The sequence below is a fragment of the Colobus angolensis genome, unplaced genomic scaffold, assembly GCF_000951035.1.
Source record: "Colobus angolensis palliatus isolate OR3802 unplaced genomic scaffold, Cang.pa_1.0 Scaffold566, whole genome shotgun sequence".
NCBI lineage: Eukaryota > Metazoa > Chordata > Mammalia > Primates > Cercopithecidae > Colobus > Colobus angolensis.
In genome coordinates, this window is record NW_012119221.1 from 177,948 (window position 1) to 200,115 (window position 22,168).

The 22,168-nt window shown below is 43.8% G+C and overlaps 1 protein-coding gene across 3 annotated transcripts in view; it reads left to right on the forward strand.

The window, feature by feature from the left end:
- The first annotated feature begins 3,278 nt into the window (after window positions 1–3,278).
- The window catches only part of KIT (v-kit Hardy-Zuckerman 4 feline sarcoma viral oncogene homolog), an 83,699-nt gene continuing 64,809 nt past the window's right edge, over window positions 3,279–22,168 (forward strand). For all 3 annotated transcript variants that reach the window (XM_011961702.1, XM_011961701.1, XM_011961704.1), the window contains exon 1: window positions 3,279–3,424. In XM_011961702.1, coding sequence (XP_011817092.1) covers window positions 3,358–3,424 — 67 coding nt within the window. In that variant the 5' untranslated portion in view covers window positions 3,279–3,357. The remainder of the gene's footprint in view (window positions 3,425–22,168) is intronic.

Consider the following 22,168-nt stretch of genomic DNA (forward strand, 5'->3'; position numbering starts at 1 on the left):
TTGTTTTTTATAATTTTTGATATTTTCCAAATTTTCTACAATAAGCATCTTTACTTATACAGTCAGAAATATAATAAAATATTTTCAAGTTCGAGATTTTAGCTGTGTTAGTTGTATTTGGGTGGCATTATTCCTCTTTCTTCTGTTGATGGTGCATCAGTTTTTCTTTGGGGATGCACCCCTCCCCATCTCAGGCCACTGGTGTGAAGTGGACCCCTGACCCCGGCTTCAGGGGTGGGCACATGACTCAGACATGGCCAATCAGCATACTCTATCCCTCTGGCTCCTTCCCAATGGGCACATGACTTAAGCCAGGTCAGTGAGACTCGGTTTCTCCCATAAACTTTTATAGGAGATGTTTATGGGGGCAGGAAAGCTCTACTTCCGTTGGTACTAGTGAGCTGTAAGCCTAGAGCCGCCCTGAGTGTATACAAGGATGGCAAAACAACACAGGAAAGTATTGTTGAGGATAAAGGAGGAAAGTGTACGTGCACTTGTGCACACATGCATCCACACACACTTACCCTTCAAGTCCTGAAAACTTTGAATCCTTGGATCTACGAAAGTCTGAAACATTATCATCCCCGGACTTTTTGTTTATAAGAGCCAATACATTTTAGGCTTCTTTGTTTGCTTGCTTAAGTTAATTTACGCTGCTTCTATAAGTTGCAATCGAGAGTCCTTGCTAAAAGAATTATGAAAACAATGAAATACATAAAGCACAATCCCTGAACATGCCCAGGACTATCACAAAATACAGTATAGAATTAATCCATACATCCTACTTGAGATATACATTTCCATTATTGCCCATGTTCCACTGGACACTGATCTATAATATAGTTTCTTATATATTACAGCACATATGTCCACTCATAGTGCCTTATATATATACTTCCTTTATGTAACAGGCAGGGGGTATTATTAAAAACAGCTAACAACCCTAAAGGTACAAGTACTGGAGGCTCTCTGTTGTGGCCAGCATTAAAATTTTAATTCCTGGATCTAAGGAGATGTAGTGTGTCTCAAGGTTGGGTTGGGAGATGTTTTAGGGGATGGTTTTTTTTTTTTTTTTTGTAATCAGTACAGAAGGATTTCAATATTGTGTCAACCAATAAGGCCAAATTGGTGTGTACTGGCTGAACACAAATTCTGTTAGCAGATATTATAGTTTCTTATTTGAGTACCTATTTTCCCTGCTGGACTGTGAATTCCCCTAGGCAGAGACTTTGTCTTACTCATTTATGTAGGTCTTATGCCTACCTAGATGCTCAAAAGATATTTGCTGAATGAAAAACTGGAATGACAGTCCAACATTGTATAACTCCCTATTCAGTTTTTCTTTTTTTTTTCCTGATAGAAGTTTCTTGCCTAGAATTAAATTGCAATATGGTCTCTTTTCACCCACTCTTTTGAAGATGTTATCCTCTCCAATATCAGCTGATTGAAGAAGAAAATTGTAAATTTTCTCTCTCAGGCATAATGTTGATATTTTAACTCATAGTGATTTTTTTCTCAATTCAAAATGGATTTTAGAAATAAATCAAGATCCCAGAAACTTATGATTGCTTTGAGTGATATCTTTTATCTGTCATCCTAAGAAAAACATGAGATCTGATGGCCCAGAGCACAGAGACCTTTTGTATTTCAGTTCTCCTACAGCCACATGACTCGAACCTTCTTCTGGGAGACTGGGATGTAGGTCCCCATACTTGATTATAAGGACTGTGAGGGCAGAGGCCACATCTGCTTATCTGTCTATTAATAATAGTACTCTTGGTACCTAGCTCCTCCTTGCTCCACAGCAGACACTAAATAAATGCTTGCTGAGTGAATAAATACTTACATTTAAAGAGAAGCAATTATACACATTGATCATTTGATCATCCTCTAGTACTGATAATTTTTAAGTGATTAATTTTAAAAATCATTTTTCTTACATCAACCTGGGTCCTCACACTATTAAACAACAGGAGAGCTTTCAACATTAAATGAAGTGGGGCAGCTGGGCAACCATAAATTTTGGATGATACTTCAGAGAAGAGTCTAGGTGTATCTGTTCTATCCCTTTTTCTCATGGGCATCTGCCATTTATTTTCCATTCTTAAGTTCTCAAGAGGGATGTCTTTTTAGTTTATCAGAATCCATAGGGAAAGCTCATCTTTCTTGGAGTAGGTCTTCAAATAAGGGTTCAAGCCCTGGGTCTTCCCTCACTACAATAATAAACATACCTGCTCTACCCTCCTCACAAAGCTGTTATCGTGAGCATGAAAAGAAGAGTCGGTGTGGGGAAGAACTATTAACCCCTATACAGATACCGTGTTGCTTTCCGTTCAAGGATCCACCGTGAGACTGTGGGTAAAGCACTTTCTGGGCAGTGAAATCTGGCTTAAGAGAATCATTGTACTTTTATTTTGCTCCTGAGACCGGCAAGGGCAGTTAAGAGGAACACAGGGATCCCTAGCCCTAAAACTGTCGTCTGATACAGAGGCAGATAAATCACTACTGGGGTTGGCAGCGTTGGGGGTAGGGGTGGGGGGGAAATGTGTATGAAAACCTGGGCTCCCAGAGCAAACTTTGCAACGCGCCCCTCCCCACTTCACCGCCCCAATCTCCACACAAGTCCCGGCAGGGGCTTCTTGGGCGGAGGCCACGCCGACCAATAGGAACCCACTGTGTTCTTACAGGTTACGAAGCAGGTGGAGAAACTGAGCAGAAACAATTAGCTAAGCCGGGCTCAGCCTTTACTGCGGTGCCACGCGCTCCTAACAGGCCTGGAGGGTAATGTCGGGGCTCAATTTCCTAACGCTCCCCTCCCCATCCCAGTGTCACCTCCACCAGCAGCGGCGTCCAGCCTCCTCCCGCCCGAACGTGCTCGAGGGGCGGGCAGCCGTCCTTTATTGTCCGGGGAGCACCTGGCAGGTGGCGGGCCCGTGCCCTAACGTGCGCGTGGTGCCCAGCTTCACAAAGCGAGCGGGCAGCACCTCTTTGGTCCGGGAACAGCCTCGGGCGGGCCGACCACATCCCAGGGGTGGAGAGGTGGAGAGAGAAAGGGGCTCCGGGGTCAAGAGCTGGGAGCTAGGGCGCGCGCGCGCCCTCCTCCCCGCGGGCACAGCTCCCCGGCATTAACACGTCGAAAGAGCAGGGGCCAGACGCCGCCGGGAAGGAGCGAGACCCGGGCGGGCGCGAGGGAGGGGAGGCGAGGAGGGGCGTGGCCGGCGCGCAGACGGAGGGCGCTGGGAGGCGGGGCTGCGGCTCGGCGCTCACAGCTTTGGGGGCTCGGCTTTGCCGCGCTCGCTGCACTTGGGCGAGAGCTGGAACGTGGACCACAGCTCGGATCCCAGCGCAGCCACCGCGATGAGAGGCGCTCGCGGCGCCTGGGATTTTCTCTGCATTCTGCTCTTCCTGCTCCACGTCCAGACAGGTGGGTCACCGCGGCTGGCACCCCGACCGTGCGACTCCTCGGCGAAGCCTGTGCCCGGGAGGGTGGTACACGCCGGGGTGCATCCGGAGAGAGGACTGCGGGCCCTCCATGCCCGTGCGTTCCAGTCTCCGGGGGGAGACTCCAGGTGGCCCTCGGACTCTCCTGCGCCTTGCCTCGCTCACCTGCGCTAGGAGACCCCAGCTGTTAGTGGTGGGGACGCGAAGCCGTAGTTCTTCGGGAATGGGGACAGCGAGGGGAGGTTAGGCGTGAGCGAGGCTGCAGGCTGCGTGCGAGTTCGGGGTGGCTTTTGTGCCGACGTTGCGCGGGGGGCGGAGGCGAGGGGCTCAGGGGTTCCCACCGAGCGCCTTCTCTCGCCGTGCGAGGCGCGGCCGCAGCTTCCTTTTGTTAAAAGCTGCGTGTGTGTGACCGGTGCCCAGGAGGACCTGCCCGCAGGTTCTCCGCCGCGCGGAGGGCAAAGTTAGAGAGCCCTTTCTCTCCTCAGCGGCTGCTGCCTTCCAACCGCAGGCGCTCTTTGTGCCCAGAGCTGGGGACCTACCCGCTGCCGCCTCTGCTCACGGCGCCACCCGTGGAGACGAATCGAAGCCTGCGGATTTCCCCGCCTCCGGGTTAGGGTTTTGCGCTGGGAGTGCGCTGCGTGCGGCTGTGGGGCCGGACTCCCGCGAGCCTGGAGGTGGTGGGTACAGGGACAACTCGGGCAGGGCGTGTGGAAAGCAGCCGCTAGGTTGCAGACTTTTTGCTTTCGTATATCCCGTGCTCGCCCCTTTCGGCCGCGGCGCCGTTTCATTCCTGCCACGCGCCCCGGGGCGGCTAGAAGCTGTGTTTGCCGCCTGCTCCGGGAAGGCAAGGGACAGCGTGCTGGGACGATGAGTGCCCTGACCCCGGCTGCCTAGCCACGCCGGCCACTGTGTCCGGCCTGCCTGGCGGGCTCTGGAAGCCCCTAGTCCCGGTATCTGCGACCTGTATTCGCAGATCCTGTTTTCGTTGGAAATTTTTGAGATTTGTGACCGCCTGCCTCCCTGTCCCCGGGGAGGGGACATCTATACTTCAGGGCTGCCTGGGGGTGGGGTGGGAGATGGAGTGGAACTTTCTGCAAATCCTACTCAATTCTTAAAGCTGTAACAAAAAACCAGGTATATCCGCGCGGGAACTTGGGTCTTAGGTGAAGGATTCGCAGGCTGCTGGAGCCCCTCGGTCAGATTCCTGCCTCCCGTTCCCTTTTTTCCAGGTGTCGCTGGTGCGCGCAAGTGCAGGTCGCCCAGCTCACCCCTGAAGCCCTGCTCTCTCCCAGGTCATTTTTAAAACAAACCTTTAAGGTTACCTTGATGGTGTAAGGATAGAAAGTGAGTCTTAGCTGGAATCAAGCGCTTGAAAGGAAGCGGCGCAATGAACGGTTGTGAGACTGTCTACTACCGGTCAGTTTCTCTATAAAGTCTCCAGGCGTAGTCTCCTGTGTCCTGGTCTTGTAACTATTGTGAGGGCTTTCCTGTGGGGGCAGAGAGGCCTTGCATCTGGACCCCTGTGCAGCAGGAGGGGTCAGCAGGGGTCATGAGGGAGTGTTCGGATTCCCTGGAGGATTTGATCACCTAGCTTAAAACAACACATCTGGTCTTTATGTTTTTGTGCCTTGACCTTTTTAATATCAGTTAAGGTACGTGAACTAGACCCCAGTAGGAGACTAGAAAGACCACATCGAATATCTATCTCCCTTTTACAAAATTAAAAGAATCAATGGTTTTCTTCTTCCCAATAGATTTTTGGCAAAGGGAATTTTAAGGTCTGTCTCCTGGGGGGGCAGTGTGGTGTAACGACAAAGCCTTGCTCTGTCCCCTGGGTTCTCCTTTTCTCTGCCATTTCTTGGCTGCGTGCCCTTGGGCAGGTTGCTTAAGGTAGGTTGCTTAAATTCTGGGGAACCCAGTGTCCTCCAGAGTACAAGGAGGCATCTGCATCATGAAGGATCCTTTGGGTCCAGAATTCTCCTCCAATGTTCTGAGTGTAGACTCAGCACTCTTTTCAACTGTTCCCCTGGTCCCTGTCTGCCTCATTGAAATTCCTCTGCCTCTCCTGCTCACGGGGACCTCATGGAGTATGGGTGCATCTGACCAGTCTGCCCCTGGCTGCAGCAAGGAGCTGTGGCTTATGCTTCCCACCCCTCAATTCCCATATATTCCTCTGCATTGCTCTTTGAGGGCTAGGAGGTGCCCACTTTGTCCTAACAGTCATTCTCCTCCTCCCCTCACCACCACCCCATTATTACAGCTCCTGTGCCTAACAGGATGAAGCTGCAAGGAATGGTGAATCATACCCTCCCCGCTTCGTTCCTGCAGGTGTGAGGCTGGAGTCATTCTCAGCAGCTGTTCGCAAGGCAGTCTAAGTTATTATCCTGCTGGAAATATCCCAAATAAATATCCCAGATAATTCATTTATCCCTATTCTGTTTTTTCCCCCACTCATCCCCATATTTTTTCCTCATGACTCTCTAAATCATGTATGCTATGCATTTATAGCATGCTTTCTAATGGGCCTTACATTTTGTATGACATGTGTGTTATACATAGTTGTTGCTCTTCAGTTGGAAACTGTGTGCCAGGCCTGTTGCTTGGGGCTTTACCTGCTATTTCTAGTAGTCTCAATGAGCCTAGTAAGTAGTAGTATTATTACCCCTAACATTTTACAGCTGGAGAAACTGGCTAAGGATAAGCGCCAAGTCATCAGTGGTGAAGCCTGATGAGGTTGGCTGTATGTGTCCAGCTCTATAACCATTCACATGATTCACTAGAATCTGTAGTAAGACTCATTCAAAAATATTTAATGAGTTTTTACTATGTGCCAGGGATTGTTGGAAGTTCTGGGAATGCAGAATGGCCAATGTCACTACCTTCCCAATTTTGGTGAAAAATATTTAGAATTGTGTGTCTTATGAAAGGGGACTATTTGTGGAGGGAGGATTAATTAAATTTTAGCTTGGAGGAAGGGTTGTAGGCATTTGACCCTGTGGTATGCTGGCTTAGTTGTTAGCTGTCTCATTCTAGTTAGCGTCCCTCAGAAATGAAGGTAAGCTGTTTCTAAAATGATGATGCAAGCCAGTTAAAAATTCATCTCCCACTCCAAAACATAAAAATGGTCTTGTGCATAGGTGTGAAAGAGAACACCCCCAATTATGGCTGATGCCATTGGCTATTTACCCTGGATAGCACGGTGAGAAATAACGACAATATACCACCCAAAGCCATTTTTTCTCCCAAAAGAAATTCTCGTCAGAAATGTGCCAAGTATTGTGCGGGCTTCCCTTGGAGCACATTTATGTACAGATGTTGTGGTGATGAATTGTGCTGCTGTTGTTGACAGCCCTTCGAAGTTACCCTTAGGGTTTTGACTCATTTCCTCAAGTCTCTTCCAGGGGATTAAAGAAGGACACAAGGAAATGAACCTCGGTGTCTCTAGCGGAATTCTCAGAGCTGGACTGCAGTGTGGGGACCCCTTCAAAGTAGTGGTCAAGGCTGTGGCAGCGTTTTCTTCAGAATGAATTTAGTTTAAGAGTTGGCAGGCTAGGATGTGGGAAGTGCTTTCTTTTGCTGCATTAATGTGTGGTAACTTTTAAAAGTTGAGATCAAATGACATTTGCAGGAATCCAAATATGCAAATTTCATGTGCAGTTTTGGTAACTTGAATAGATATTGCCACAGCTATAAGTCCAGAATGAGGAAGGCCTGGGAGTGAGTTAGAGGAGGTAAAAATTTGCCTGGAGGGCAAATCCAGTGTAAATCTTTGTTGTATGTAGAGAGGAATTGAGTTGAGTAGGCTTGGCGCAGCAGCTCTGATTTCTGACATTTTTTGGACATGATCATACAGCTCATCTTTTGACCTAAGACTCTTAATAAGTAAAGAGCAGTTGTAATCTGATAGCCCGTGGAGACATGTTTTCTTTGGCCTACATGATGCTTTTCAGAAAACATTGAGGCGTTATTAAGCAATCTAGAGATTTTTAAAATCAAGATCTCTATTTATGTCTCCTCTTTAAGAATTATAGGTCATGGCTCCTGCAGATGAGGCCTGTGCTCTTCAGCTTGCATTAGGCTCTAGGGCCTGCCATCCCTTAGGCATTTCCCACTGGGCACTGGTGAGTGCAGGAATCCAAATATGCCCCTGGAACCAGGCAGATGACAAGTGGGAGGAGCACAGGCCTGCCTACCTTGTGTTGGTCTGATGGCTTCATGACTGACAGCTCGGTGGCCTTAGAGCAAATTGCTTAACCTTTTTGAGCTTTCATTGTTCATCCTAGTTTTGCCACTTATTAGCTCTGTGACTTTCAACAAATTACTTAACCTCTCTGTGCCGGTCAATGTGTTGCTACATGTAAAACTTTTGGGATGGTGCCCCATAGTACAGGCTCAATATGTGTTAGCCATAATTATCATCTGTAAAACAGGAATTATTATTGTCCCTAAAATGGGAATAATGCCCCCTCTTTTAAGATGATTGCCCTAAAGATTAGAGAGTTTTTTTTGTTTTGTTTTGTTTTTTAAAGAAAATGTCTCGCCCTGTTGCCCAGGCTGGAGTGCAATGGCGCAGTCTTGACTCACTGTAACCTCCGCCTCCCGGGTTCAAGCGATTCTCCTGCCTCAGCCTCCTCTGAGTAGCTGGGATTACAGGCACCCGCCACCGTGCTCGGCTAATGTTTGTATTTTTAGTAGAGATGGGGTTTCACCATGTTGGCCAGGCTGGTCTTGAACTCCTGACCTCAGGTGATCCGCCCGCCTCTGCCTCCCAAAGTGCTGGGATTACAGGCATGAGCCACTGCGCCTGGCCTTACAGATATTTGTAAAGGTTCTTGGCACAGGGTTTGGGATGGGATAGGCACCTAATAAATGAGTGAATGCTTCAGGTATATATAGAACTTGACTACTTCTCTATGATTCTTGAGCATGGGTAGCAGTAAATATGAACTTGACAGTTTTTTTGTTTGTTTTCGAGATTGAGTTTTGCTCTTGTCACCCAGGCTAGAGTGCAATGACGCAATCTCTGCTCACTGCAAACCGCCACCTCCCAGGTTCAAGCGATTCTCCTGCATCAGCCTCCCTAGTAGCTGGGAGTACAGGCACCCACTACCATGCCTGGCTAATATTTGTGTTTTTAGTAGAGGCAGGGTTTCACCATGTTGGCCAGGCTGGTCTCGAACTCCTGACCTCAGGTGATCCACCTACCTCGGCCTCCCAAAGTGCTGGGATTACAGGCATGAGCCACCATGCCCAGCTGACAGTTTTTAAAATAAACTTTAATTTTTTTGGTCTTGTTTTATTTAACTTTTGATAAGAGGAAATCTCTAGTCTTAGAGATTGAATAGATCTTGAACTTTTTCTTTCTCTGGGGGGGGAAGAAACAAACTACACATCTTATAAGATTTCTTCAACAGAAACATTTGTGTCTGGTACTTTTCCCATTCATCTTATGTTTTAACTATCATGCTTACATTTTGGTTATGACACACTTGTTAGACATCTTCCCATGCATACCTTTCTGACAGGTTTTCAACATTTTTGCAAAATTTAAGGTTTAAGCCAAATTATTATTCAGGACATGTGGCATCAGTTAATTACGAGCTTGGGCTCTGAAATTGACACCCTGGATTTTTATTCCAGTTCTGCCTCTTCCCTGCTGTGTGCTCTGGGACAAGACACTTAACCTCTCCTTAAGCTTCATTTCCTCATCTGTAAAGTGGAGATGATGACATAGGGCCCCTGTGAGGATTAAATGAGATTCTGCATGTAATATGTTTAGCACAGTGCCCTTCATAGAGGAAGTGTGTGGACTCCACTATCGGGCTGATTTTCCTATGTTCCCCTTTCAGCTTTGCCTCTTAGAAAAACGTTGAAAATGTGTAAACAGAATATGTAGAGTGTTTTTTTTTTTTCCGTATTAAGATGAACTTGTTACATTTAATTAATATACTGCAATTAGTGGTAATGCATATTTATATGCTTGGCCCTTTGTTTAGCTGTATTCTTGGGTTACTTTCCACCAAAAGAGATACAAATTTCTTGATAAAAGTTTAGATGGGGGGAATGTCTGCAAGTGGCCATTTTCTCTAGGTGAATAAGTTCATGTAGGCAGTTGAGGAGCTTTTCCTTGACTGCTCTGTCTGGGAGTTCAAGGACCAAGCTGAACTTGGCCATTGCCCCAGGCTAGACACAGTGGTTGGTGTTCAATAAGTATTAGTTTAACATCTTTTCTATTCTCCAGCACTTACACTAAGTTTTGAACATAATAAATGCTCAGTAAACATTTTGGATTCAGTTTAACAGGCTTATCAATCCCCATGCCTTGGTCCTCCGTTACAGGCTGGGGGTGGAGGAGGGCCAGGGCAAGAGCACAGCCCCTGATTCGAAGTAGAATTTGGTTGTCTTAAGTGCAAAGTGCTCTGGGCAGGATTTTCAAGGAGATAAGCTTAACTCTTGATGGGCAGGTAATAGAGATTAGGAATCAGTAAAAGCATCCACATAGGAGATAATATTTGAGATTAATTTCTGAACCTTAAAGGAAGAGGGCAGTATAGTTGTGGCTTCAGCTGGAAAAAACTGCAGTACATGGAGCAAGGCGTTAGGATCTTACTTGAGGATTATCAAACATTTCTTTTGGTATTATGTTTGGAGGTAGGGAATTGACTGGGAAGGTAAGACTCCTCTTATTAGCCTCAAGGAGCATAGAGGGCATGTGTATTTAGTGCTGAGTTTGGTCCAGGTTATGAAGAAGGCTTTGAAGTCAAGGCTAAGGTGGACTCGACCGAGGAGTGGCCCCCCAGGCTTTGCTTACTAGTCCAGGGCTGCCTATTCCACCATTCTGTCCAGTTAGGCACACTCCCCAACCTGTTTCAATAGTCTGACGAGGCCAGAGGCCAAGCCCTGCCTTAAAACTTGGACACTCCCTTGCTGTGGGCAACCAAGACTAAGGGAGAGGTTTTTATTATTCATTTATTTATTTATGAGACAGGGTCTTGCTCTGTTGCCAGGCTGGAGTGCAGTGGCACGATCATGGTTCACTGCAGCCTCCACCTCCTGAACTCAAATGACCCTCTCATCTCAGCCTCCTGAGTAGCTGGGACCCCAGGCGTGTACCACCACATCCGCCTAATCTTTTAAATTTATTTTTTGTAGAGAGTAGTCTCGAACTTCTGTGCTCAAGCGATCCCCCAGCCTCAGCCTCCCAAAATGCTGGGGTTACAGGTGTAAGCCACCACACCTGGCCTGTTTTTTTTTTTTTTTAAATAGTAAAACATACATAATGTTAAATTTACTGCCTTAATCATCTTTAAATGTATAGTTCAATAGTGTTAAGTACATTCACATTGTTGAACACTTTCATCTTGCAAAACTGAAATTCTGTACCTATTGAAGAGGAGCTCCCCTCTCCCTCCCCCAGCTTCTGGAAACCACCATTCTACTTTCTGTCTCTGAATTTGACTATTCCAGGTACCTCGCAAATGCAGAACCATTCTGAATGTGTCTGTTTTTTTTGGACTGGTTTATTTCACGTACCGTACGGTACCGTAACATCCTCAAGGTTCATCCCTGTTGTAGTATAAGTCAGAATTTTCTTCCTTTTTAAGACTGAAAAATATTCCATTGTATGTATAGATCACATTCTGTTTACCTATTCCTCCTTTGATGGACATTTGGGTTGCAAACAATGCTATAATGAACATTTGCATACAAGTATCTAAGGGAGATTTTTTTTTGTGGAGACTGTTTAGGAGGGTTAAATTCATGGCTACGAGCTATGTGTTGGGGAGCTGGGGAGAAGATGGGCTCTTTAGATTATCTCTGAGTGAAGGGGTATAGGACCTGGGTATTAGGGTGCATGCTTTGGAAAGAAAGTGCCCTTAAGACACAAGAGGAGGATAAAGGTGCAGGTCTTCACTCACTCGGCCTATTTATGGGCACCTTCATCAGGCACTGTTGAGACTGAGGGGAAGGAGAACTGGAATTATCATGGGTGTAAGTAACTGGGAGTAATGTCAGTACTATGGAATTAGTGGAAATAAAGCCAAGAGGAGGGGTGGCCTATTTGAGGGAGAGAATATGATGTTGGACTCTGCTGTTTGTTTGTTGATTATTTGTGAGCTGCATTTTCTTGAAACTCAGTTTCACAGACACGGAGGGAAGATGTCAGTAAAATTCTTCTTAGGGTCAGGTCTCTGTAAGAAATAAAACTAAACCCCAAAGTCACAGAACATGGCTCTATAATATTATGGTAGCATTGGGGATTATAAAGAATGGTGTGTTAACTGTGAACCAGTCATATGGTGAAAAGGAAGTTTTCATGAAAGAAGGGTATACTAGGAAGAGAATCCTGGATTCTTCTCTGCATTAGGCCATGTTGAAGGTATGTTTTTTGTTTTTCTCAGAATAAAATGGCCATATTGGGTATAGAGGAGGACATAGAATTGATGAAAGCTTTGGGAAATAGGTCCTTTGAAGGCAACTTAAAGAAATTGGATTTATTAAGCCTGGAGAAGATAAGGTGAGGGAAGTTTTAGTGAATGACAGTCTTAAAATATTTTTAGTGTGTGAGTGAAGAGCAGAACAAAATGAGAGTCATTTAAATTGCCCCAGAAGGAAATTGAATTTTTTTTTTTTTTTTTTGAGACAGAGTCTCACTCTGTTGCCAGGCTGGAGTGCAGTGGTGTGATCTCGGCTCACTGCAGCCTCCACCTCCCGGGTTCAAGCGAGTCTCCTGCCTCAGCCTCCTGAGTAGCTGGGACTACAGGCTCACGCCACCATGCCCAGCTAATTTTTGTATTTTTAGTAGAGACAGGGTTTCACCATGTTGGCCAGGATGGTCTCAATCTCTTGACCTTGTGATCCACCCGCCTCGGCCTCCCAAAGTGCTGGGATTACAGGCGTGAGCCACTCCGTCCAGCAATTTTTTTTAATGGGAAAATACTTTCATTGGAAGGGTTGGCAGAGACTTTATTCGGTTATAGGGCCTTTGCTGGGGCTGTGAGGAAAACCAAGTAATTGTCATTTTGAAATGGTTCTTAGGTCCTCCCCAACTCAGTTGGTTTGACGGCCCTTTAAGGGCCTGACTGAAATCGTTTGAGAATAATTCGGAAATGGGAAAATAACCGACCATTTTTCCTTCCTCACTGCCTTGGCTGTGGAGCAGAGTTTCTCATAAATGCTGACTAGACTCTAACATAATCCGCTACTATAGTCACAATTTCGGCTATATTGAGAACAGCCAGTAAAGAACCCACAGCCTCAAAATGGGTTATCGATCTGTTAGGTGTGGCGGGATCTAACCACAGAAGAAATTGTACTGTGTGATAGCTTAAACTGAGTGTCAAAATAAGACAAATAAAAGGAAGCTCAAGGTCTACAGAAATCCGTGATTAATCATTTAGCCCTACCCTAAGAATCGCTGTGCTGTAACACAGCACGTAGGCAGAAAGTCTGTAAGGATGAAGGACGGCTCCCAAAGTCCTTTTCTCTTGATTACTCAGGGATGGATTGGTTACCCACCACTCTTGACTACCCTTTCCATCTGTCCTTTCCCTCTGGTCATTTAGTGGTCATGGCTCAGTGGCATGTTTGAGATCAACCCGTGGTCCAGTGGGGAAGGTGGTAGAAATGAAATTGCAATTCAGCAGCTATTGGTTGATAACATTTTATTAATACCTGTCACTTCAAAATTGATATCTAAGATGGGATCCCTGCCTTTAAGGAGCCTAGGACCTATAGGAAGATGGTCCTGGGTAGGCGCCAATGTTACAGGATTTATAATAAGATTTAAATTAACAATTTGGGTTCTATTCATTACCATTGGTTTGGAGGACATAGGCATCACTTATTGAATTGAATGGCCAATTGAAAGGAAGATAGGGGCCTGAATTAAATCTTAGAAGAGTGGGGTGGAATTTGGTCAAGATGTGAAGAAGAGAAGCAAAGGTTAGAGTTAGCCAGAAGGCTCTGCTCCCACCAATGGAACGTCTGTAGAGACTAGTGGGAGATGAGATGGGATAATTTTTAGGGCACCTGGATTTTTATTCTTAAATAATTGAAGTCTTTCCTGCAGTGCTATATGTGATGAGAGTTTTGTAAATCTAATCTGGCTGAGTAGTTGCCTATTCAGAGAAATAACTTAAAAATGGAAAAGTATGGATATCACTTTCGCATGTATTACCTATTCAATGTGTTCAATGCACATCCAGTATAGATATGTATTTTTTGTTGTTTTTAAGTCCAAGGCTAATTCTGCTCCCTTCTCACTACCCACCTTCCCCACCCCTAGCCAAGATTAGAGATTTTGTGGGCTCAACTTCTGATTGTGGCAGTAGATGACCTTTCATTTGCTTATTAACATATTTTAAATATTTAGCAAAATAATACACCTTATTTATGTCAGTTCATTCATTGAAGCAAAGACAGCAATAAACAAGCCCGCAAACCTTGATAAGGGGCCTGTGTGGTTTGGAACATTTTGAGATTCTTCCCCGGATCCCCCTAGTCCTGTTTTAGAAAGCTATTAGGGACACACTGGTGGCCGCCCTCCCCAACCCAGGGAGTCTGGGGAGGGAGGAGGAGGTGGCTGTTTGTGGTGGGCAGAACTCTGTCACTTAAGGAAAAGGCATGTCTGATAGCACTTGCCAGTAGTGAATGCCTCATTCTTGACCAAGAAGAAAAAAGATAAGAGGGAAAATGAAAAAGGTGAAACGGTTCTCCTTTACCTTGTATTTTTAAATTGCTTAGTGAGGCAAAATATCCACCTTCATTTGGCTTTACCCCAGGTAACTCATTTCAGAGGGTGTTAGAAAATTCTTCCAAACAACTCCGGGACTCCAAGCAATTTAAATATAATGGCCTACGTAGGTTCTTAAGCAGAGGAATTAGTTGACAGAGTTAGAACAAAGGAAAGCATTATCACAAAGAGCTCTGGAAGTTAATGTGTCTCTTTTTATTGGAAAAGAAGTATTTCTAGAACGGGATTCAATTGGCTTCTGGGGAAAATATTTACTGGAGATTTTAGAAGTGTGAAAGGTGGCAGGAGACGTTGGCTGTCTATTATTCTACTTGGCTAGTGCATGCTTAAAAATAAGACTCTGTTAAAAAGATCTTGAGAATTCTACTTGGAAAGACTGAAGTAAAGATAGTACAGGTACTTTTCAAAGGATATAAATTTTGGCTCATAAAGTATTTTAAATGCAATTCCATCCTAACTTTCACAATGCAGACTTTCTTTTTATGGCTGATGTTGAGAGAAGGTACCTGAGAAAGATTTTCAATTCAAGAGATGGGTGATATTTATTTGGTTAATAAAACACCACAGGGACTGGTTTTTAGAATTTTTGTCATTGTTAAGCCAGTATTCTTAACCTAATATATATTAGGATAGTTAATGAAAATACTTAATTGGAATGTTTAAATGTTTCTCTACTTAGTATAGTCTGTATATGTACTGCTGGGAAATAGTATATACATTTTTAGCCAAACCAAAAAGCATCACTTTGATAAAAGAGGACCCCCCCCTCCCTTTGCTTTTTTAAAATAAACCAGCATATGTAGAAGGGTTTGTGCATTTTTTTAGTAGATCTGAATGTGTTGCCCAATTTACATTCCAGCATTTTCAAGGGATATTATTTAACAAGATCATCTTGGTTTCAGAACCACTGCCTTTCAAAGAGGCTGGCCCAGAGCATGTGTGTGTGTGCCTGCAAGTGACGTGGGTCCCCCACGGGGGCTAGTGGCTTTGCACCATCCTGGCCACTGGGAACACCAGCTCTGGCCATACAGTGGGGGCACTTAACATTACAGCGTCTTTCTCCATTCTTTTCGTCTCATCTCATATGTTTAATCTGACCTTATACCAGAAATCCATAATTTTATTCACAAATGAATAAATTTGAAGCATCAGAGGTATAGCAGTGAACATACCAGGCAAAAGTCTTTGTCCTCTCTTGGGGCTTATGTTTTAGTGAATTATTTTTCTCTCCAGGAGAGAGGAAAGTCCAGGAGTCCAGAAAGAAAAAAAAAAAAAAAAAAAAAAAGAAAGATGTAATTTGAGGTGCTCTCATTGAAAGCAGTTTAATTTAGACTTATTTCAGTTCCACATTATGGTTAGTTAAGGAAGAAAGAGAAAAGAAAGGTTATGCAGAAGGTCCGAGGGCACCAGTTCAACAAAGAGGAAAGCCAGAGAAGGCAACTAGAACAACAGGAAAAGGAGATTCAGGGGCTGGGGGAGACGGGCAGGAGTGGAGTCAGGGAAGCTTTGTGAGGCGCTTTTCACTACCTGCCACCAGTCCTTCCCTCCAGAGGACTGAGCACCAGCTCTATCCCAGCACGTCCCTGCCCCAGTTTCTGTAACTTCAGAGCAGCAGGCCTCTTGATTCAACAGGTGTTTTTGATGGAGGATTTACCAAAGAGGATTGACTAGTGACAGGTGTCTTCACTTTCAGGACCTTTGGTGCCTTTAATGTGCTTTAGTCTGCAGGTTTGGAACTGTTTGTTCTGGAATGTGCTGGAATGCTCTTTCACAGCTGAGAGAGATGCTTCAGGGTCCAGGCTAGATGCTCTTTGGTATCTCTCCAAGGACTGGAGGTTCCGCACCTCTTTTTAAAATTCATTCATGTTTTTCTTATAATATGACCGAACTCCTAACTCTTGCTAACCGTACATCTGGGATTCTTAGGCCCTCAGCTGAAGAATGTGATGAATTTTGATTTGTTTTTCTAAGACTAGCCGAGCGGGCGCAAAAGAACCAGCGGGTAGGCAAGTGTAGGAGCAAAAACTGCACATTTATTTTGGTCACCTAGCTTCAGGGAAAGAAGGTGGGTAGGGAGAAGTCTGTCGGCCTCCAGCAAAGGAGGCCGGCAGAGTCCCCCGGTGGGGCTCTCCTACAGAGTTCCCACAGTCCTGACATCCGGACAGGAGTGGGGCTGTGAGAAGGCCCCGCGGCTCACTGGCAGAGAGCGGCTTTTCTAGGAGTGGGAGGGCAATAGGCGGGGCACGGGCGTGTCGGGGGGCGTTCTGCAGGTGCGGCCAGGTAAATCTTGGTCTCTTCGGATTGACGTCACCTGGCGCATGCCCAGTTGGTCTGCACCCTCCTTGGGCGCTGGCTGCAATTTCGCGCGCGCGGGAAGAGCTGGTGGTGAAGAAGAACCCGGAAGTGCACCATCTTGCCTCCGTTTGTCCAAACAAATTTCAACTTTAAAGAGATTCTTCTAACACTTGGCCATTTCAACCAGGCTTTGCTGTAAAGTCCTGTGGAATTTGGGACTGAAAGCCAATGACTTAGATCACAACTTTCCTGTGAAAACTGCAAGGACCTGCTGTCAGGGCTCATTAAACCCCAAAGCGTGGCACCCTGGCATGCAGACTACCCTGACCAAGAGGAGACTGGAAGGCGTCAGAAGCCAGGGCTTTGTCCTCTCCTGGTTCCTGCACCCTTTACTTCCCCAGAGTGAGTCACAGAAACCAGAATTCTTTTTCCCCAAGGCAGGTCATAGAAACTAGAACTCCTTTCTCCCAAAGCCAGTCATAAAACCTAGCAAGGTCACTGTCTCCCTTCTCCCTGGAAGACCTTCATTCCCGAGGGGTCCTGCCCCATCCCCGGGGGAGGGGGAATTGTCCAGAGCAGTCTTGCCGGGTTTCCCCACTCCATCCATCACCTTTAGGCCAGATCCTTTGTGTCCAATCACATTTCTGCATAGCTGTTCATTCATCAAACCTAAATATAAAAATAAAGCTTTTCCCTGGGGGAGAAATATGACAGACTTCAGTTTTAATCATAACTTGTAATAACTGTCGGTCTGTTTGACACACTACTGGTTAGCCACCATCAGCCCTACTGCATGTCAAGTTTCAATGCTCCTGTTACTGTAGCTGGCCTGGGTGAGGTGCCAGCAGAGAGGTGACAGGGTGTCTTCATCCGGCTTTTTGCATTTTCGCTTTAGGGTGACCTTTCACAATTCCATGAAGTGATAAGCTCTCCAGTTTCAAATGAAGGACGCCTCAAATTGAGAACTGACACCGTTGCATTCCTCAGGAAGGGAAAGTTCCTTCTCTGTCAATTCTTGGGCACTGGAGTAGGACTCTTGCTGCAGATGGTATTGTTCTGGTTCTCAGGCAGGAATCCAAGATAAAGTCTGTCTGGGGATAGAAAGTGGTACCCTCTTGGAATATGGGCAGGAAGGCATCCCTAGTGACCATAGCCTTGGTTGAAGATATTAAAGAGGAGTCTTGAGGTGCTTGGCAGGGTGTCAGTTGACAAGTTCAATGAAATTAGCAGCATTAGGTCTGTAGGTGGCTGCTTAACTAATTATGAACTCAGCTGCTTAACTATATTTGCTCCAGGTTTCACAATTCCTTTTATCTACAGTAATTATCACTGGTTAGCACCTATTGTTTTGGGTGAGAATTTCAGGGTCTACATTTAAGTAGACCCTATTTAAATTTATTATCAGTTGACTAGGGAAGGATTGAAGAAGCAGTAGGGAGTCTATGACTTCTAGAATATTCCCTGGCTTGTTTGAAAATGTGTTAGCAGCCATTTTATTTCAATATGAAAGAACTGAACTTTAAAAAAAAGTTTATTTTTATTTATGGCAACATTTCAAATAGGATAGTGTAATGAACCCTCATATAACCATCTAGCTTCAACACTTACCAATACAGCCTCTACCCACTTTATCTCCCATTATTGGCAAGCATGTCTCAAGCATCATAGAATTTCATATATAAATATTTTCAGTGGGTAGTCCTCAACTACAAAGACCTTTTCTGAACATAATGATGATGCCAATATCAAACCCTTCCAAATAAATATAATTACATAATGTTATTGAATATCTAGTATTCACATTTTCCTATTGAAGGTAAATAAAGATATAAACAAATGTTTGCACGTTTAAAAGAAAGCAAACAAGATCTACACATTGTATTTAGTTGATATGTCCTTTAAGTCATTTCTTTTGTGTAGGTGTTAGCCCCTTTTTTGTTAAGGAAACTGCAGTTGTCCTGTGCAGCTTTTCATTCTGATTGCATTCCTTGGTCTTCACCTGTACCATTTTGAATATGTCCTGTAAATTGGTGACTTAGATGTTTGATCATATTCAGTTTTTTTTTTTTTAATGAGGGTACTGCGTAAGTGGTGTGTTCTCTTGTTTTGCTTTCTCTTTTTGGTGTACCTTTGGTTATTTGTGAAGATTCATATTTTTTGTTAGATTTGTATTTTTGGTTTTAATGATTGCCTTCAGACTGATACCTTTCAATAATACCCTTGTCTGCTCTTTTTGAGGGGGCTATTTTTCACTGGTTTGCTACCATAACATTTAAATTAGCCAGTGTTTGTTCTTTGCTCTCTCTTTACTCTCCTGAGCTGGGGATTGGAAGTAATATTCTTTTACTTCCAGTTAATATCTAAAAGGCAGTCAGCAAACATATTCTACTTTTTGGAACTTCACCTATTCCCCATTTTTCCGATGGCTGTACTCATTTTTCAGAGCATACAGCAGTTATATACTCTGCTGTCTCCCTTGTTACCATCATTTAGTTTTAGCTGTACAGGTAAATATCTGTTTAATGCTGGGGGCCAGTCCTCATATCATGGCTTTCTTGGCATTTTCGTTTTCTGAAACGCACCCTCTAATAGATGCCTTATGGGAAGTAGATCCTGAATTATATGTCCACAACGGCGAGTGTGTGGTCTCTATATTTAAAGGTCAGGTTGGCTAGTATAAAATTGCTGGCTCATCTTATCTTTGCTCAGATACCTTTATTATTTTACTGTATTGCCTTTTGCCATAGTGTCAAAATATGATGATCTTATTTTCTTTCCCTCACATTTAACTTGGTGTGTTTGCCTAGATACCCAAAGGAATGTTTTTCCACCTTTATTCTTTAAAGTCCACTAGTTAGTTTTATAGTATTGGCTGCTGTAGGTTGATTTTTTTCCCCATAGACACAATGTGCTGCTTTAATGTGTATTTTTGAGAGTTCTTTTTTATTTCCTCTCCAGTGAAGATTTCATTTACGATTTTTTCTGTTCTTTGTTGGCTTTAGGAACTCCTGTTATTCATGTTAGACCTTCTTTGCCTGTATTCTGTATCTGCCACTTTCCCTCAAATCCTTCCAATCTCATCATAATCCGTTTGAATTAAATTTTCCTCCTTTGTGTCTTCTGGTTCATTTAAGGCACTGTTCATATTTATTTGCTCTCGTGTTGTCTTTACTGGTCATTTCTGAAATAATTATTTTCTTTATTTTTAATTCTTAGTTCTTTTGCCTCCATTTTTAAATCTTCATTTTCTTCAATCATTTCTGAGTTTTAAAAATTCTGATTTATGCTGTTCTTCATGGCATCTTTCATTTAGTTAATTTCTCTTAGCTTCTTCTGAAATATTAGGTCATAGCTTTCCTTTGTGCCCTTCTAGCCTGATTTTATTGTTTACACGATGGATGTCATTCTGCTCCTTAATTTTTCTTTAAAAATAACTATGTGGAATTCAACTGTGATTCTTTTCTGTTGTTAACTGAGTTTTTCTATACTTTTAGGAGGGCTAGTGTAGGTTTCCTAGCATCAGAGATCTAGGAGACTCTTAGTTGTTTTCATTTTATTTTATTTTATTTTTGAGACACAGTCTTGCTCTGCCTCCCTGGTTCAAGAGATTCTCCTGCCTCAGCCTCCCGAGTAGCATGCACCACCACACCCAGCTAATTTTTTGTATTTTTAGTAGAGATGGGGTTTCACCATGTTGGCCAGTCTGGTCTTGAACTCCTGAGCTCAGGCAGTTTGGCCGCCTTGGCCTCCCAAAGTGCTAGGATTACAGGCATGAGCCACTGCGCCCAACCTCATAGTTGTTTTCATAAAGTGGTAATAAAAATATGAACTCTACTTTCCTATATCCTAAGACTTTCTTTTTTTTTGTCCCTACCCACACTGCTCACCTGCCCAGACTTTCCCTTACCGTGCCCCTATTTCCTTATCTTAGATCTCATCCCCAGGAGCTTCTCCCCAGTGTGGGGCTTTGCCTTGGCTTGTTAATTCATAGGAATTGGACCTCTCCCACTCCAGAACATTCTGGCACATTGGACATACAGGTGGCACAGCCCTCTCCACACTCACTAATTAAACTGGACCTTTTTTCTCTGTCTGCTCTCAGGACGACCCTCTAAGCTTTCCAGTGAGTGCCTGATGGTGGTTCCTGTAGCTGATGGTAGTTTGTCATCTAGAGTTGTTGTGGATGTTGTCCATGGTTTTTGAGTCTGCTCTTTGTCAGTTTTTATGGTTGGGGAGAGTCAGTAATTACGCTGCCACCACTATCTTCCCAGAATCTATATTGACATTTTAACATAAAATTTGGCAACCTTTGGGTCGACCAAATCTGGACTGAAGTCCTGTCTTGAAATCTCAACTCACAAGTAGCTGTTTTTCAAAATAATTTGCTTCCAAAATAAGTTATTAAAAATTTCTATCTGCAAACTGATTACTATGCAAATGAACACTGTATGGCCTACCTAACATTAGCTTTAGAAAGCTTATCGTTTATGACAAAATATAGTGGCTGAAATCATCCGAGTGCCAGGAAACTCACTGCTGAGCTATTATTTCTGAGGAAAATTTATAAGAACTGACATGCTTTTGTCATCATTTGTTTGGTGTTGAGATTCCTTGAGTTCTGAAGGAGAGAGTGCTATTTTATAGTTTTAAAAGTATTAAACCATATTTATACTTAATGCCATCTAATAAAGATAACATTTCTTAATTAGGTGTATTTTTCTCTGATTTTTTTTCCTACTGAAAAATTTGCATATCTCTAATTATAATCATTTCTGGAAAAAATGCTGCTAGGGATTGACATAATATTAATTTAGATTTCCAAAAATAATAAATTTCCTTCCTCCAACTTGAGTTTTCCTCCAATTGGCCATTGATTTAAATTACCTACTAAAAGGTTACAATTTTAGAATTGACCTCTTTACCCCTCTGCTTTTGGGGATGGCCATTATCCTAAAGCCATGTAAAGAATAAGGAAAGATTCCTCAGTAGAAATATTGGAAACTTTTGTTATTTAAATTCTGGAAAATAGAGCAAGATTGTTTTTAGACATTTCCTCTTGTTTTCCACAAAGAGATTGAGAAGAAATCATTTCAAACACAGGGCTGGTCGTTAAGAATTCTTTGCAAAGGGAAACAGGCTTAATGTATTGCTCTAAGTGAATGTCACCCAAGAAAAATTAAGGGAAAAGTGAATACTCATTAAGCAAATTGACCAGCAAGCGTTCTGATGAATGTTGAAACAAATTTGAATAAACTAATTTTGTCCATTAGTGTGCTTTTAAACCAATGTGATTGTTTGGCCTAATTATTTTCTATTTTGCTTATTCAAATGTAGAATGGTTGCAGAATTAACTATTGCAGCAATTATCTGATTAGCAATTTAGAAAATTGGTGAATGGTATCTGACTACTCACCAAGAACTATCTGGTACTTCATAGGGCTGTGTGGAAGAACACAGACTGTCCAAGGAGGATAGTTGCTGTTTTTCACTCACTACAAATGGCAGCTCAGAGACTCTCGCTGGATTAGTATGGACTGTGGATGTGGGCTCCAGGCTCTCAGATGTAGTGCACCAGATTGAGGTCTGATGTGCTGCAGAAGTTGTATTTGCCACCCGGTGTCACTATTCTGGAGTCCCGTAGCTGTGACTGGAGAATTCTGCAACATTTCCCACTTC